Source organism: Oncorhynchus keta, chromosome 21 (assembly GCF_023373465.1).
Source record: "Oncorhynchus keta strain PuntledgeMale-10-30-2019 chromosome 21, Oket_V2, whole genome shotgun sequence".
NCBI lineage: Eukaryota > Metazoa > Chordata > Actinopteri > Salmoniformes > Salmonidae > Oncorhynchus > Oncorhynchus keta.
Genome location: NC_068441.1, coordinates 59,004,353 through 59,023,514, shown reverse-complemented (window position 1 = coordinate 59,023,514; position 19,162 = coordinate 59,004,353). Strand labels below are relative to the sequence as shown.

The following is a 19,162-nucleotide window of genomic DNA, read 5'->3' as shown; positions in this document are numbered from 1 at the left end:
AAACAGACACAGAGGGTTTAACATACTATAACAATGGACACATCCAATACAGATGGAGGAAAACAGACACAGGGGGTTTAACATACTATAACAATGGACACATCCAATACAGATGGAGGAAAACAGACACAGAGGGTTTAACATACTATAACAATGGACACATCCAATACAGATGGAGGAAAACAGACAGAGGGTTTAACATACTATAACAATGGACACATCCAATACAGATGGAGGAAACAGACACAGGGGGTTTAACATACTATAACAATGGACACATCCACCAGATGGAGGAAAACAGACACAGAGGGTTTAACATACTATAACAATGGACACATCCAATACAGATGGAGGAAAACAGACACAGAGGGTTTAACATACTATAACAATGGACACATCCAATACAGATGGAGGAAAACAGACACAGGGGGTTTAACATACTATAACAATGGACACATCCAATACAGATGGAGATAAACAGATAGAAGGTTTAACATACTATAACAATGGACACATCCAATACAGATGGAGGAAACAGACAGAGGGTTTAACATACTATAACAATGGACACATCCAATACAGATGGAGGAAAACAGACAGAGGGTTTAACATACTATAACAATGGACACATCCAATACAGATGGAGGAAAACAGACAGAGGGTTTAACATACTATAACAATGGACACATCCAATACAGATGGAGGAAAACAGATAGAAGGTTTAACATACTATAACAATGGACACATCCAATACAGATGGAGGAAAACAGACAGAGGGTTTAACATACTATAACAATGGACACATCCAATACAGATGGAGGAAAACAGACACAGAGGGTTTAACATACTATAACAATGGACACATCCAATACAGATGGAGGAAAACAGTCACAGCGGGTTTAACATACTATAACAATGGACACATCCAATACAGATGGAGGAAAACAGTCACAGAGGGTTTAACATACTATAACAATGGACACATCCAATACAGATGGAGGAAAACAGACAGAGGGTTTAACATACTATAACAATGGACACATCCAATACAGATGGAGGAAAACAGACACAGAGGGTTTAACATACTATAACAATGGACACATCCAATACAGATGGAGGAAAACAGACACAGAGGGTTTAACATACTATAACAATGGACACATCCAATACAGATGGAGGAAACAGACACAGAGGGTTTAACATACTATAACAATGGACACATCCAATACAGATGGAGGAAAAACAGACACAGAGGGTTTAACATACTATAACAATGGACACATCCAATACAGATGGAGGAAAACAGACACAGGGGGTTTAACATACTATAACAATGGACACATCCAATACAGATGGAGGAAAACAGACACAGAGGGTTTAACATACTATAACAATGGACACATCCAATACAGATGGAGGAAAACAGACACAGAGGGTTTAACATACTATAACAATGGACACATCCAATACAGATGGAGGAAAACAGACACAGAGGGTTTAACATACTATAACAATGGACACATCCAATACAGATGGAGGAAAACAGACAGAGGGTTTAACATACTATAACAATGGACACATCCAATACAGATGGAGGAAAACAGACACAGAGGGTTTAACATACTATAACAATGGACACATCCAATACAGATGGTCGAAAACAGACACAGAGGGTTTAACATACTATAACAATGGACACATCCAATACAGATGGAGGAAAACAGACAGAGGGTTTAACATACTATAACAATGGACACATCCAATACAGATGGAGGAAAACAGACAGAGGGTTTAACATACTATAACAATGGACACATCCAATACAGATGGAGGAAAACAGACAGAGGGTTTAACATACTATAACAATGGACACATCCAATACAGATGGAGGAAAACAGACACAGAGGGTTTAACATACTATAACAATGGACACATCCAATACAGATGGAGGAAAACAGACACAGGGGGTTTAACATACTATAACAATGGACACATCCAATACAGATGGAGGAAAACAGACACAGAGGGTTTAACATACTATAACAATGGACACATCCAATACAGATGGAGGAAAACAGACACAGAGGGTTTAACATACTATAACAATGGACACATCCAATACAGATGGAGGAAAACAGACACAGGGGGTTTAACATACTATAACAATGGACACATCCAATACAGATGGAGATAAACAGATAGAAGGTTTAACATACTATAACAATGGACACATCCAATACAGATGGAGGAAACAGACAGAGGGTTTAACATACTATAACAATGGACACATCCAATACAGATGGAGGAAAACAGACAGAGGGTTTAACATACTATAACAATGGACACATCCAATACAGATGGAGGAAAACAGACAGAGGGTTTAACATACTATAACAATGGACACATCCAATACAGATGGAGGAAAACAGATAGAAGGTTTAACATACTATAACAATGGACACATCCAATACAGATGGAGGAAAACAGACAGAGGGTTTAACATACTATAACAATGGACACATCCAATACAGATGGAGGAAAACAGACACAGAGGGTTTAACATACTATAACAATGGACACATCCAATACAGATGGAGGAAAACAGTCACAGCGGGTTTAACATACTATAACAATGGACACATCCAATACAGATGGAGGAAAACAGTCACAGAGGGTTTAACATACTATAACAATGGACACATCCAATACAGATGGAGGAAAACAGACAGAGGGTTTAACATACTATAACAATGGACACATCCAATACAGATGGAAGAAAACAGACACAGAGGGTTTAACATACTATAACAATGGACACATCCAATACAGATGGAGGAAAACAGACACAGGGGGTTTAACATACTATAACAATGGACACATCCAATACAGATGGAGGAAAACAGACACAGAGGGTTTAACATACTATAACAATGGACACATCCAATACAGATGGAGGAAAACAGACACAGAGGGTTTAACATACTATAACAATGGACACATCCAATACAGATGGAGGAAAACAGACACAGGGGGTTTAACATACTATAACAATGGACACATCCAATACAGATGGAGGAAAACAGACACAGAGGGTTTAACATACTATAACAATGGACACATCCAATACAGATGGAGGAAAACAGACACAGAGGGTTTAACATACTATAACAATGGACACATCCAATACAGATGGAGGAAAACAGACACAGAGGGTTTAACATACTATAACAATGGACACATCCAATACAGATGGAGGAAAACAGACACAGAGGGTTTAACATACTATAACAATGGACACATCCAATACAGATGGAGGAAAACAGACACAGAGGGTTTAACATACTATAACAATGGACACATCCAATACAGATGGTCGAAAACAGACACAGAGGGTTTAACATACTATAACAATGGACACATCCAATACAGATGGAGGAAAACAGACAGAGGGTTTAACATACTATAACAATGGACACATCCAATACAGATGGAGGAAAACAGACAGAGGGTTTAACATACTATAACAATGGACACATCCAATACAGATGGAGGAAAACAGACAGCGGGTTTAACATACTATAACAATGGACACATCCAATACAGATGGAGGAAAACAGACACAGAGGGTTTAACATACTATAACAATGGACACATCCAATACAGATGGAGGAAAACAGACACAGAGGGTTTAACATACTATAACAATGGACACATCCAATACAGATGGAGGAAAACAGACACAGAGGGTTTAACATACTATAACAATGGACACATCCAATACAGATGGAGGAAAACAGACACAGAGGGTTTAACATACTATAACAATGGACACATCCAATACAGATGGAGGAAAACAGACAGAGGGTTTAACATACTATAACAATGGACACATCCAATACAGATGGAGGAAACAGACACAGAGGGTTTAACATACTATAACAATGGACACATCCAATACAGATGGAGGAAAACAGACAGAGGGTTTAACATACTATAACAATGGACACATCCAATACAGATGGAGGAAAACAGACACAGAGGGTTTAACATACTATAACAATGGACACATCCAATACAGATGGAGGAAAACAGACACAGAGGGTTTAACATACTATAACAATGGACACATCCAATACAGATGGAGGAAAACAGACAGAGGGTTTAACATACTATAACAATGGACACATCCAATACAGATGGAGGAAAACAGACAGAGGGTTTAACATACTATAACAATGGACACATCCAATACAGATGGAGGAAAACAGACACAGAGGGTTTAACATACTATAACAATGGACACATCCAATACAGATGGAGGAAAACAGACAGAGGGTTTAACATACTATAACAATGGACACATCCAATACAGATGGAGGAAAACAGACACAGAGGGTTTAACATACTATAACAATGGACACATCCAATACAGATGGAGGAAAACAGACACAGAGGGTTTAACATACTATAACAATGGACACATCCAATACAGATGGAGGAAAACAGACAGAGGGTTTAACATACTATAACAATGGACACATCCAATACAGATGGAGGAAAACAGACAGAGGGTTTAACATACTATAACAACGACACATCCAATACAGATGGAGGAAAACATTGATTGACTTGATTATTCACATCATTCTCAGCAAAGCAGTATAGTCGTTGTGTGTTCTCAATGGACATTGTTCATGAAGTAAGATGTCTAGATAGTCATTTGTTATGCTAACAAGCTAGCATCAACCTCCAATAGACAGGCGAAGCGCGAGTACACCTGACTGAAAGGACACCGTACTAAAATGAACTAATAGTATATACTCGTGAAGTATGTAGTATTACAGTATGTTAGCATGGAAACACAGGTCTTTGTTTGTCCTTGGCTGTCCCTTCGATGCCCCCTCAACTGAACCTACACTGCCTTTACAGACTAACTTGCCTCAACTTGATTCCAAACCGACCGACATGCTTTCAATCTCCGTCATTTACATATTTATTTGTTGTCTTACTTTCGATGCGCTTTGAGATTCTTTGAAAAGTTAAAAGAATGTATTAATTATTATATCTGTAACTCAAGCATGCCTAGTAGGTATACTGTGTTTGTTAATGCTTAGAGACATTTAATTAAGAGGACCACAATGGAAATACCGGTTCAAACTTTTTTGTGTCATCCTCAATTATTTAAAATGGCTTTATCCACGTGAGGTTTTATTGTGTTTTAAATGATCAAATAGATGTATCTATCTATCTTACTACCTACCTACCCACATATCTATCATCTATCTTACTACCCACATATCTATCTCACTACCCACATATCTATCTCACTACCCACATATGAATCCATCTATCTCACTACCCACATATGAATCCATCTATCTCACTACCCACATATGAATCCATCTATCTCACTACCCACATATGAATCCATCTATCTCACTGACATATCTATCCATCTATCTCACTACCCACATATGAATCCATCTATCTCACTACCCACATATGAATCCATCTATCTTACTACCCACATATCAATCCATCTATCTCACTACCCACATATGAATCCATCTATCTCACTACCCACATATGAATCCATCTATCTCACTACCCACATATGAATCCATCTATCTCACTACCCACATATGAATCCATCTATCTCACTACCCACATATCAATCCATCTATCTCACTACCCACATATCTATCCATCTATCTATCTTACTACCCACATATCTATCCATCTATCTCACTACCCACATATGAATCCATCTATCTTACTACCCACATATCAATCCATCTATCTATCTTACTACCCACATATCAATCCATCTATCTATCTTACTACCCACATATCAATCCATCTATCTATCTTACTACCCACATATCAATCCATCTATCTATCTTACTACCCACATATCAATCCATCTATCTATCTTACTACCCACATATCAATCCATCTATCTATCTCACTACCCACATATCAATCCATCTTACTACCCACATATCAATCCATCTACCTATCTTACTACCCACATATCAATCCATCTATCTCATTACCCACATATCAATCCATCTATCCATCTTACTACCCACATATCTATCCATCTATCTATCTCACTACCCACATATCAATCCATCTATCTATCTTACTACCCGCATATCAATCCATCTATCTATCTCACTACCCACATATCAATCCATCTATCTATCTCACTACCCACATATCAATCCATCTATCTCACTACCCACATATCAATCCATCTATCTATCTTACTACCCACATATCAATCCATCTATCTATCTCACTACCCACATATCAATCCATCTATCTATCCTACTACCCACATATCTATCCATCTATCTATCTCACTACCCACATATCAATCCATCTATCTATCTTACTACCCGCATATCAATCCATCTATCTATCTCACTACCCACATATCAATCCATCTATCTATCCTACTACCCACATATCAATCCATCTATCTATCTTACTACCCACATATCAATCCATCTATCTATCCTACTACCCACATATCTATCCATCTATCTATCTCACTACCCACATATCAATCCATCTATCTATCTTACTACCCACATATCAATCCATCTATCTATCTCACTACCCACATATCAATCCATCTATCTATCTCACTACCCACATATCAATCCATCTATCTCACTACCCACATATCAATCCATCTATCTATCTTACTACCCACATATCAATCCATCTATCTATCTCACTACTCACATATCAATCCATCTATCTATCTTACTACCCGCATATCCATCTATCTATCTCACTACCCACATATCAATCCATCTATCTATCTCACTACCCACATATCAATCCATCTATCTCACTACCCACATATCAATCCATCTATCTATCTTACTACCCACATATCAATCCATCTATCTATCTCACTACCCACATATCAATCCATCTATCTATCCTACTACCCACATATCTATCCATCTATCTATCTTACTACCCACATATCTATCCATCTATCTATCTTACTACCCACATATCTATCCATCCATCTATCTCACTACCCACATATCAATCCATCTATCTATCTTACTACCCACATATCAATCCATCTATCTATCTTACTACCCACCTATCTATCCATCTATCTCACTACCCACATATCAATCCATCTATCTATCTTACTACCCACATATCAATCCATCTATCTATCTTACTCTATCAATCCATCTATCTATCTTACTACCCACATATCAATCCATCTATCTATCTCACTACCCACATATCAATCCATCTATCTATCTTACTACCCACATATCTATCCATCTATCTCACTACCCACATATCAATCCATCTATCTATCTTACTACCCACATATCAATCCATCTATCTCACTACCCACATATCAATCCATCTTACTACCCACATATCAATCCATCCATCTATCTTACTACCCACATATCTATCCATCTATCTATCTTACTACCCACATATCAATCCATCTTACTACCCACATATCAATCCATCTATCTATCTTACTACCCACATATCAATCCATCTATCTCACTACCCACATATCAATCCATCTTACTACCCACATATCAATCCATCTATCTATCTCACTACCCACATATCAATCCATCTATCTATCTTACTACCCACATATCTATCCATCTATCTCACTACCCACATATCAATCCATCTATCTATCTCACTACCCACATATCAATCCATCTATCTATCTTACTACCCACATATGAATCCATCTATCTCACTACCCACATATCAATCCATCTTACTACCCACATATCAATCCATCTATCTATCTTACTACCCACATATGAATCCATCTATCTATCTTACTACCCACATATGAATCCATCTATCTATCTTACTACCCACATATGAATCCATCTATCTCACTACCCACATATCAATCCATCTATCTATCTTACTACCCACATATCAATCCATCTATCTATCTCACTACCCACATATCAATCCATCTATCTATCTTACTACCCACATATCTATCCATCTATCTCACTACCCACATATCAATCCATCTATCTATCTTACTACCCACATATCAATCCATCTATCTATCTTACTACCCACATAATCTATCTACCCACATATCAATCCATCTATCTATCTTACTACCCACATATCAATCCATCTATCTATCTTACTACCCACATATCAATCCATCTATCTATCTCACTACCCACATATCAATCCATCTATCTATCTTACTACCCACATATCTATCCATCTATCTCACTACCCACATATCAATCCATCTATCTATCTTACTACCCACATATGAATCCATCTATCTCACTACCCACATATCAATCCATCTTACTACCCACATATCAATCCATCCATCTATCTTACTACCCACATATCTATCCATCTATCTATCTTACTACCCACATATCTATCCATCTATCTATCTTACTACCCACATATCAATCCATCTATCTATCTTACTACCCACATATCTATCCATCTATCTCACTACCCACATATCAATCCATCTATCTATCTTACTACCCACATATGAATCCATCTATCTCACTACCCACATATCAATCCATCTTACTACCCACATATCAATCCATCTATCTATCTTACTACCCACATATCAATCCATCTATCTATCTTACTACCCACATATGAATCCATCTATCTCACTACCCACATATCAATCCATCTATCTATCTCACTACCCACATATCAATCCATCTATCTATCTCACTACCCACATATCAATCCATCTATCTATCTTACTACCCACATATCAATCCATCTATCTATCTTACTACCCACATATGAATCCATCTATCTCACTACCCACATATCAATCCATCTATCTATCTCACTACCCACATATCAATCCATCTATCTATCTCACTACCCACATATCAATCCATCTATCTATCTTACTACCCACATATCAATCCATCTATCTCACTACCCACATATCAATCCATCTTACTACCCACATATCAATCCATCTATCTATCTTGCTACCCACATATGAATCCATATATCTCACTACCCACATATCAATCCATCTATCTATCTTACTACCCACATATCTATCCATCTATCTCACTACCCACATATCAATCCATCTATCTATCTTACTCCCCACATATCAATCCATCTATCTATCTTACTACCCACATAATCTATCTACCCATCTATCTATCTATCTTTCTATCTTACTACCCATCTATCTATCTATCTATCTACAGATCTATCTATATATCTATAGATCTATCTATCTACAGATCTATCTATATATCTATCTATCTACAGATCTATCTATATATCTATAGATCTATCTATCTACAGATCTATCTACAGATCTATCTATCTATCTATCTATCTATCTACAGATCTATCTACATATCTATCTATCTACAGATCTATCTACAGATCTATCTATCTACAGATCTATCTATCTACATATCTATCTATCTACATATCTATCTATCTATCTATCTTACAACTACTTACTACTATCTATTCAATTCAAGGGGCTTTATTGGCGTGGGAAACATGTGTTAACATTGCCAAAGCAAGTGAGGTAGATAATATACAAAAGTGAAATAAACAATAAAAATGTACAGTAAACATTACACATACAGAAGTTTTAAAATAATAAAGACATTACAAATGTCATATTATACACATACTCCGTTCCTATGCTTCCTGGCTGATGTTTGGTCACTTTTGAATGCTGGCGGTGTTTTCACTCTAGTGGTAGCATGAGACGGAGTCTACAACCCACACAAGTGGCTCAGGTAGTGCAGCTCATCCAGGATGGCACATCAATGCGAGCTGTGGCAAGAAGGTTTGCTGGGTCTGTCAGCGTAGTGTCCCGTGCATGGAGGTGTTACCAGAGGACAGGCCAGTACATCAGGAGACGTGGAGGAGGCCCTAGGACAATTTTGTTTCTGGTGTCCTTTGACAGCTCTTTGGTCTTGGCCATAGTGGAGTTTGGAGTGTGACTGTTTGAGGTTGTGGACAGGTGTCTTTTATACTGATAACAAGTTCAAACAAGTAATACATTAATACAGGTAACGAGGGGAGGACAGAGGAGCCTCTTAAAGAAGAAGTTACAGGTCTGTGAGAGCCAGTAATCTTGCTTGTTTGCAGGTGACCAAATACTTATTTTCCACCATAATTTGCAAATAACTTCATTATCAAAATGTGATTTTCTGGATTTTATTTTTCTCATTTTGTCTGTCATAGTTGAAGTGTACCTATGATGAAAATTACAGGCCTCTCTCATCTTTTTAAGTGGAAGAGCTTGCACAATTGGTGGCTGTCTAAATACTTTTTTGCCCCACTGTATGTATAGTTTTTTGTGTGCTCTAGGGCAACAGTGTCTAGATGGAATTTGTATTTGTGGTCGTGGCGACTGGACCTTTTTTGGAACACCATTATTTTTGGTATTACTGAGATTTACTGTCAGGGCCCAGGTCTGACAGAATCTGTGCAGAATATCTAGGTGCTGCTGTAGGCCCTCCTTGGTTGGTGACAGAAGCACCAGATCATCAGCAAACAGTAGACATTTGACGTCAGATTCTAGTAGGGTGAGGCCGGGTGCTGCAGACTGATCTAGTGCCCTCGCCAATTCGTCGATATATATGTTGAAGAGGGTGGGGCTTAAGCTGCATCCCTGTCTCACCCCACGGCCCTCTAGGAAGAAATGTTTTTTGCCAATTTTAACCGCACACTTGTTTGTGTACATGGATTTTATAATGTTGTATGTTTTTCCCTCAATGCCACTTTCCATCAGTTTGTATAGAAGACCCTCATGCCAAATTGAGTCAAAGGCTTTTTTGAAATCAACAAAGCATGAGAAGACTTTGCCTTTGTTTTGTTTGTTGGTGTGCAGGGTGAACGCGTACGTACGGTAATTTGGTCAAAAAATGTACATTTGCTCAGTACATTGTTTTCACTGAGGAAATGTACAAGTCTGCTGTTAATGATAATGCAGAGGATTTTCCCAAGGTTACAAATCCCACAGTAGTTTTTGAGGTCAAATTTGTCTCCACTTTTGTGGATTGGGGTGATCAGTCCTTGGTTCCAAATATTGGGGAAGATGCCAGAGCTAAGGATGATGTTAAAGAGTTTTAGTATAGCCAATTGGAATTTGTTGTCTGTATATTTGATCATTTCATTAAGGATACCATCAACACCCCATGCCTTTTTGGGTTGGAGGGTTTTTATTTTGTCCTGTAACTCATTCAAGGTAATTGGAGAATCCAGTGGGTTCTGGTAGTCTTTAATAGTTGATTCTAAGATTTGTATTTGATCATGTATATGTTTTTGCTCTTTATACTTTGTTATAGAGCCAAAAAGACTGGAGAAGTGGTTTACCCATACATCTCCATTTTGGATAGATAACTATTCGTGTTGTTTGTTTAGTGTTTTCCAGAAGTGGTTAGAGTCTATGGATTCTTCAATTACATTGAGCTGATTTCTGACATGCTGTTCCTTCTTTTTCCGTAGTGTGTTTCTGTATTGTTTTAGTGATTCACCATAGTGAAGGCGTAGACTCAGGTTTTCCGTAGTGTATTTCTGTATGGTTTTAGTGATTCACCATAGTGAAGGCGTAGACTCAGGTTTTTTTGGTTGGACAGGTTTCTGAATTTCTTTCTTAGATTTTTGCATTCTTCATCAAACCATTTGTCATTATTGTTAATTTTCTTCGGTTTTCTATTTGAGATTTTTAGATTTGATAGGGAAGCTGAGAGGTCAAATATACTGTTAAGATTTTCTACTGCCAAGTTTACACCTTCACTATTACAGTGGAACGTTTTACCCAGAAAATTGTCTAAAAGGGATTGAATTTGTTGTTGCCTAATTGTTTTTTGGTAGGTTTCCAAACTGCATTCCTTCCATCTATATAATTTCTTAATGTTACTCAGTTCCTTTGGCTTTGATGCCTCATGGTTGAGTATTGCTCTGTTTAAGTAGACTGTGATTTTGCTGTGGTCTGATAGGGGTGTCAGTGGGCTCACTGTGAACGCTCTGAGAGACTCTGGGTTGAGGTCAGTGATAAAGTAGTCCACAGTACTACTGCCAAGAGATGAGCTATAGGTGTACCTACCATAGGAGTCCCCTCGAAGCCTACCGTTTACTATGTACATACCCAGCCTGCGACAGAGCTATAGGTGTACCTACCATAGGAGTCCCCTCGAAGCCTACCGTTGACTATGTACATACCCAGCCTGCGACAGAGCTATAGGTGTACCTACCATAGGAGTCCCCTCGAAGCCTACCGTTTACTATGTACATACCCAGCGTGCGACAGAGCTGCAGGAGTTGTGACCCGTTTTTGTTGGTTATGTTGTCATAGTTGTGCCTAGGGGGGCATATGTGGGAGGGAATGCTGTCACCTGCAGGCAGGTGTTTGTCCCCCTGTGTGCTGAGGGTGTCAGGTTCTTGTCCGGTTCTGGCATTTAGGTCACCACAGACTAGTACATGTCCCTGGGCCTGGAAATGATTGATTTCCCCCTCCAGGATAGAGAAGCAGTCTTCATTAAAGTATGGGGATTCTAATGGGGGGATATAGGTAGCACACAGGAGGACATTTTTCTCTGTTAAGATCATTTCCTTTAGAATTTCTAGCCAAATGTAAAATGTTCCTGTTTTGATTAATTTAACGGAGTGAGTTAGGTCTGCTCTATACCAAATTAGCATACCCCCTGAGTCCCTTCCCTGTTTCACACCTGGTAGTTTGGTGGATCGGACTACCAGCTCTCTGTAACCTAGAGGACAACTAGTGGGTCTGTCTCCTCTATACCAGGTTTCTTGCAGGATGACAATGTCTGTATTACCGATTTCTTTGGTGAAGTCCAGGCCAAAGGCAGATTACCTCAGGTCTTGGATATTCCAGGATGAGATAGTGAAGGCTTTGTGTTCCATAAAGTGTCCAATGTTGTTGGCCGTGGTTTGGCCTCAGGCCAGTAAGTGTGAGTAGAGCCTGCTGAGCATCTGGTACATGCCATTGGCTTGGGCGAGTGTAAGATTGGAGGTTATCTATCTATCTATCTATATCTTACTATCGATCCATCTAACTACCTACCTCACTACATGTCCATATCTAACTACCTGTCTATCCAACTATCTAACTACTTGTCTAACTACCTATCTATCTCACTACCTATCTATCGTAGTACCTATCTAACTACCTATCCAGAGCTGTATGATCCTATCTATCTATCTATCTATCTATCTATCTATCTATCTATCTATCTATCTATATATGAGTCCAGAAGAGAGACAAGAGGACAGACACGGGATGTTAGACAGAGACTCACCATGAGGAGTACAGTCCCTTAACGGCCTGCTCCTTGTCACTCCAGCGGGCCGGGTTCTCGTATTTACAGGCCCTCCCTCCACACGCCATGGAGCACTGCATGTGACCTGGGATCACATGTCTCAAAGTCTCCCCCACCTTGGTGTACTTGGCTGTGGGGACCCGACTACTGACTGCAGAGCGAGAGAGAGAAAAGAGGAGAGATCAACAAGCACATCCCACTAGACTACATACTAGCTGCATTCTGTGTGACTAGACTACATACTAGTTGCATTCTGTGTGACTAGACTACATACTAGCTGCATTCTGTGTGACTAGACTACATACTAGCTGCATTCTGTGTGACTAGACTACATACTAGCTGCATTCTGTGTGACTAGACTACATACTAGCTGCATTCTGTGTGACTAGACTACATCATCCCCATTCTGTGTGATACTAGCTGCATTCTGTGTGACTAGACTCACCCCATTCTGTGTGACTAGGCTACATTCCCCATTCTGTGTGACTAGGCTACATCATCCCCATTCTGTGTGACTAGGCTCATCCCCATCATCCCCATTCTGTGTGACTAGGCTACATCATCCCCATTCTGTGTGACTAGGCTACATCATCCCCATTCTGTGTGACTAGGCTACATCATCCCCATTCTGTGTGACTAGGCTACATCATCCCCATTCTGTGTGACTAGGCTACATCATCCCCATTCTGTGTGACTAGGCTACATCATCCCCATTCTGTGTGACTAGGCTACATCATCCCCATTCTGTGTGACTAGGCTACATCATCCCCATTCTGTGTGACTAGGCTACATCATCCCCATTCTGTGTGACTAGACTCATCCCCCATTCTGGTGACTAGGCATCATCCCCATTCTGTGTGACTAGGCTACATCATCCCTATTCTGTGTGACTAGGCTACATCATCCCCATTCTGTGTGACCCATCCCCATTCTGTGTGACTAGGCTACATCATCCCCATTCTGTGTGACTAGGCTACATCATCCCCATTCTGTGTGACTAGGCTACATCATCCCCATTCTGTGTGACTAGGCTACATCATCCCCATTCTGTGTGACTAGGCTACATCATCCCCATTCTGTGTGACTAGGCTACATCATCCCCATTCTGTGTGACTAGGCTACATCATCCCCATTCTGTGTGACTAGGCTACATCATCCCCATTCTGTGTGACTAGGCTACATCATCCCCATTCTGTGTGACTAGGCTACATCATCCCCATTCTGTGTGACTAGGCTAAATATTCTCCTGCTGTATTTCATGTTGGCTTTTCTCTCCAACAACAGACACCTCTTTGAAAACACACGTTCACAGACGAAACATTTCCCTAGCAACTAAAGCCTTCTCCTCCCCTCATTAATGTGGGTTAGCATCTCATCATCCTTACCTCAAGGTAAACTAACCAAGACTAGAAATGTCCAAGGATCGTTAGCCCTGTCAGGGGCCTCAACCAGCTCCTCTGACTAGCCCTGTCATACTGAGTTCAGACAGATCTGAACCAGCCAGGTTAACAGAGAGATGTTCAGACAGATCTGAACCAGCCAGGTTAACAGAGGGATGTCCAGACAGATCTGAACCAGCCAGGTTAACAGAGAGATGTTCAGACAGATCTGAACCAGCCAGGTTAACAGAGAGATGTTCAGACAGATCTGAACCAGCCAGGTTAAAAGAAAGATGTTCAGACAGATCTGAACCAGCCAGGTTAACAGAGAGATGTTCAGACAGATCTGAACCAGCCAGGTTAACAGAGAGATGTTCAGACAGATCTGAACCAGCCAGGTTAACAGAGAGATGTTCAGACAGGTCTGAACCAGCCAGGTTAACAGAGAGATGTTCAGACAGATCTGAACCAGCCAGGTTAACAGAAAGATGTTCAGACAGATCTGAACCAGCCAGGTTAACAGAGAGATGTTCAGACAGATCTGAACCAGCCAGGTTAACAGAGAGATGTTCAGACAGGTCTGAACCAGCCAGGTTAACAGAGAGATGTTCAGACAGATCTGAACCAGCCAGGTTAACAGAGAGATGTTCAGACAGATCTGAACCAGCCAGGTTAACAGAGAGATGTTCAGACAGATCTGAACCAGCCAGGTTAACAGAGAGATGTTCAGACAGGTCTGAACCAGCCAGGTTAACAGAGTGATGTTCAGACAGGTCTGAACCAGCTCGGCCAGCAGTGGATCTGTACAAAGCAAGAGAAGCCTTGATTGTGATCTAGCAGTGTCATTACATTGGCGTGGTCCCGTGGCGGTGCCTGTGTTGCCATCGGAGGGCTCCTCAGCCATATCTGTCCCCGTCTCGGTGTTTAACCCTCTACCTCTTATTTGTCTCCCTGCTGTTCTGCTATCTGTGAGGCACCCAGCGTCTAGCTTAGCGTCTCAACCTGTGACAGGTTCAACAACCCCGTCTCTCCCTCGCGGAGACATCATTGACAGTCCCTATGTGTCCTGCTGCATGCAGACCCACCCGACTGTCTGCCTCTCCGCTGTCCTCAAGGTCCCTCAGCGTCTCCGCTGTCCTCAAGGTCCCTCAGCGGCTCCGCTGTCCTCAAGGTCCCTCAGCGTCTCCGCCGTCCTCAAGGTCCCTCAGCGTCTCCGCCGTCCTCAAGGTCCCCCTGTCCTCAAGGTCCCTCAGCGTCTCCGCCGTCCTCAAGGTCCCTCAGCGGCTCCGCCGTCCTCAAGGTCCCTCAGCGTCTCCGCTGTCCTTAAGGTCCCTCAGCGTCTCCGCCGTCCTCAAGGTCCCTCAGCGTCTCCGCCGTCCTCAAGGTCCCTCAGCGTCTCCGCTGTCCTCAAGGTCCCTCAGCGTCTCCGCTGTCCTCAAGGTCCCTCAGCGGCTCCGCTGTCCTCAAGGTCCCCCTGCGTCTCCGCTGTCCTCAAGGTCCCCCATTCCTCAAGGTCCCTCAGCGTCTCCGCTGTCCTCAAGGTCCCTCAGCGTCTCCGCTGTCCTCAAGGTCCCTCAGCGTCTCCGCTGTCCTCAAGGTCCCTCAGCGTCTCCGCTGTCCTCAAGGTCCCTCAGCGGCTCCCCTGTCCTCAAGGTCCCTCAGCGTCTCCGCTGTCCTCAAGGTCCCCCTGTCATCAAGGTCCCCATGCGGCTCCGCCGTCCTCAAGGTCCCCATGTGGCTCCGCTGTCCTCAAGGTCCCCAGCGTCTCCGCTGTCCTCAAGGTCCCCCTGTCCTCAGGTCTCCAGACTGTCCTGACACAGTCCTCAGCGTCTCCAGCTGTCCTCAAGGTCCCTGCCCTGTCTCCAGCCCCCCTCAAGGTCCCCCAGCCCTGTCTCCAGCCCCTGTCCTCAAGGTGCCCTCTAACCAGCCCCCTCTCGCGGCTCCCCTGTCCTCAAGGTCCCTCAGCGGCTCCGCCCCTGTCCTCAAGGTCCCTCAGCGTCTCCGCCTGCCCTCAAGGTCCCTCAGCGTCTCCCTGCCCTCAACCAGCCCCTCAGCTCTCCCTGCCCTCCTCTAACCAGCCCCTCAGCTCTCCGCTGCCCTCTAACCAGCCCCCCAGCGGCTCCCTGTCCTCACCAGCCCCTCCTCTCCGCCCTGTCTCCGCCCCTGTCCTCAAGGGTCCCTCAGCCCCTCTCTCCCCTGCCCTCAAGGTCCCCAGCGTCTCCGCTGTCCTCAAGGTCCCTCAGCGTCTCCCGCTGTCCTCAAGGACCCCCTGTCCTCAAGGTCCCTCAGCGTCTCCGCTGTCCTCAAGGTCCCTCAGCGTCTCCGCTGTCCTCAAGGTCCCTCAGCGTCTCCGCTGTCCTCAAGGTCCCTCAGCGTCTCCGCTGTCCTCAAGGTCCCTCAGCGTCTCCGCTGTCCTCAAGGTCCCCCTGTCCTCAAGGTCCCTCAGCGTCTCCGCTGTCCTCAAGGTCCCTCAGCGTCTCCGCTGTCCTCAAGGTCCCTCAGCGTCTCCGCTGTCCTCAAGGTCCCTCAGCGTCTCCGCTGTCCTCAAGGTCCCTCAGCGTCTCCGCTGTCCTCAAGGTCCCTCAGCGTCTCCGCTGTCCTCAAGGTCCCTCAGCGGCTCCGCTGTCCTCAAGGTCCCTCAGCGTCTCCGCCGTCCTCAAGGTCCCTCAGCGTCTCCGCTGTCCTCAAGGTCCCTCAGCGTCTCCGCTGTCCTCAAGGTCCCCCTGTCCTCAAGGTCCCTCAGCGTCTCCGCTGTCCTCAAGGACCCCCTGTCCTCAAGGTCCCTCAGCGTCTCCGCTGTCCTCAAGGACCCCCTGTCCTCAAGGTCCCTCAGCGTCTCCGCTGTCCTCAAGGACCCCCTGTCCTCAAGGTCCCTCAGCGTCTCCGCTGTCCTCAAGGTCCCTCAGCGTCTCCGCTGTCCTCCAGGTCCCTCAGCGTCTCCGCTGTCCTCAAGGTCCCTCAGCGGCTCCCCTGTCCTCAAGGTCCCCATGTGGCTCCGCTGTCCTCAAGGTCCCCCAGCGTCTCTGCTGTCCTCAAGGTCCCCCTGTCCTCAAGGTCCCTCAGACTCCTTGTCTAACTGACACAGTCCTCCTAGCTGCCTCAGTCGAATCCTCTCCCTGCCCTGTCTAACCAGCCCCCCTCTCTCCCCCTGCCCTGTCTCAAGGTCCCCATTCTCTCCCCCGTCTGCCCTGTCTCAACCCTCAGCCCCCTGTCTCTCCCCCAGCGTCTCCCTGTCTCAAGGCCCCCTCTCTCCCCCTGCCCTGTCCCTAACCAGCCCCTGTCCTCTCCCCCTGCCCTGCTGTCCTCAAGCCCCCTCTCTCCCCCTGCCCTGGTCCCCTGTCTCTCCCCATGCCCTGTCCTCAAGGTCCCCCTCTCTCCCCTCAAGCCCCCTGTCCTCAACCCTCAGACTCCTTGTCTCTCCCCACAGCCTCCTAGCTGCCTCAGCCCCTCTCCCTGCCCTGTCTAACCAGCCCCCTCTCTCCCCCTGCCCTGTCTAACCAGCCCCTCTCTCTCCCTGCCCTGTCTAACCAGCCCCTCTCTCTCCCTGCCCTGTCTAACCAGCCCCCCTCCTCTCCCTGCCCTGTCTAACCAGCCCCTCTCTCTCCCCTGCCCTGTCTAACCAGCCCCTCTCTCTCCCTGCCCTGTCTAACCAGCCCCTCTCTCTCCCTGCCCTGTCTAACCAGCCCCTCTCTCTCCCTGCCCTGTCTAACCAGCCCCCTCTCTCCCTGCCCTGTCTAACCAGCCCCCCACCTCTCCCTGCCCTGTCTAACCAGCCCCCCACCTCTCCCTGCCCTGTCTAACCAGCCCCTCTCTCTCCGTGCCCTGTCTAACCAGCCCCTCTCTCTCCCTGCCCTGTCCAACCAGCCCCTCTCTCTCCCTGCCCTGTCTAACCAGCCCCTCTCTCTCCCTGCCCTGTCTAACCAGCCCCTCTCTCTCCCTGCCCTGTCTAACCAGCCCCTCTCTCTCCCTGCCCTGTCTAACCAGCCCCCCTCTCTCCCTGCCCTGTCTAACCAGCCGCCCTCTCTCCCTGTCTAACCAGCCCCTCTCTCTCCCTGCCTAACCAGCCCCCACCTCTCCCTGCCCTGTCTAACCAGCCCCTCTCTCTCCCTGCCCTGTCTAACCAGCCCCTCTCTCTCCCTGCCCTGTCTAACCAGCCCCCCTCTCTCCCTGCCCTGTCTAACCTGTGTATTGACAGTCAGTGAGGCTGCATGCTGGCTAAACGGAGCGATCCAGTGACTCATCGCAGTACAGTAGCCCGCTGGCACAAAGAGAGGCCAATACAATCCATCATTACTTTCATCACACAGTGACTGTCCCCATGACAACCAACTCACTCCTAAATCCTCAGTGGGTGGGAGCCGGTATGCCGGTGTGTCTGTATGTTGCTGTGTTCATTATGGAGTGACAATGGTG

At 44.2% G+C, this 19,162-nt stretch overlaps 2 protein-coding genes and 2 long non-coding RNA genes across 57 annotated transcripts in view; 2 read left to right on the top strand and 2 right to left on the bottom strand.

The window, feature by feature from the left end:
* LOC118380773 (protein tyrosine phosphatase domain-containing protein 1-like) overlaps window positions 1-19,162 on the bottom strand; it is a 165,124-nt gene that overhangs the window by 115,139 nt on the left and 30,823 nt on the right. For all 50 annotated transcript variants that reach the window (XM_052474515.1, XM_052474527.1, XM_052474531.1 and 47 more), the window contains one exon: window positions 13,350-13,521. In XM_052474515.1, the coding sequence (XP_052330475.1) occupies window positions 13,350-13,521 (172 nt within the window). The remainder of the gene's footprint in view (window positions 1-13,349; window positions 13,522-19,162) is intronic.
* On the top strand, window positions 14,299-15,662 carry LOC127910512 (uncharacterized). 4 transcript variants are annotated; one of them, XR_008075150.1, is made up of 4 exons: window positions 14,299-15,030; window positions 15,070-15,171; window positions 15,367-15,483; window positions 15,523-15,662. It is a non-coding gene; the product is annotated as an uncharacterized LOC127910512 (long non-coding RNA). The 4 variants fall into 4 exon arrangements; XR_008075147.1 differs by lacking the exon at window positions 15,367-15,483 and adding an exon at window positions 15,250-15,327; XR_008075148.1 differs by lacking the exon at window positions 15,070-15,171 and having other exon boundaries at window positions 15,343-15,483.
* LOC127910510 (uncharacterized) lies at window positions 15,700-17,870 on the top strand. The gene is made up of 4 exons (XM_052474535.1): window positions 15,700-15,948; window positions 16,162-16,217; window positions 16,291-16,503; window positions 17,759-17,870. Exons 1-4 carry the CDS (start codon window positions 15,823-15,825, stop codon window positions 17,823-17,825), a joined length of 462 nt encoding a protein of 153 aa, XP_052330495.1. The 5' UTR covers window positions 15,700-15,822; the 3' UTR covers window positions 17,826-17,870.
* LOC127910511 (uncharacterized) overlaps window positions 18,889-19,162 on the bottom strand; it is a 2,396-nt gene continuing 2,122 nt past the window's right edge. For both annotated transcript variants that reach the window (XR_008075145.1, XR_008075146.1), the window contains one exon: window positions 18,889-19,162. This exon is cut by the window's right edge and continues 297 nt beyond it. This is a non-coding gene — a long non-coding RNA (uncharacterized LOC127910511).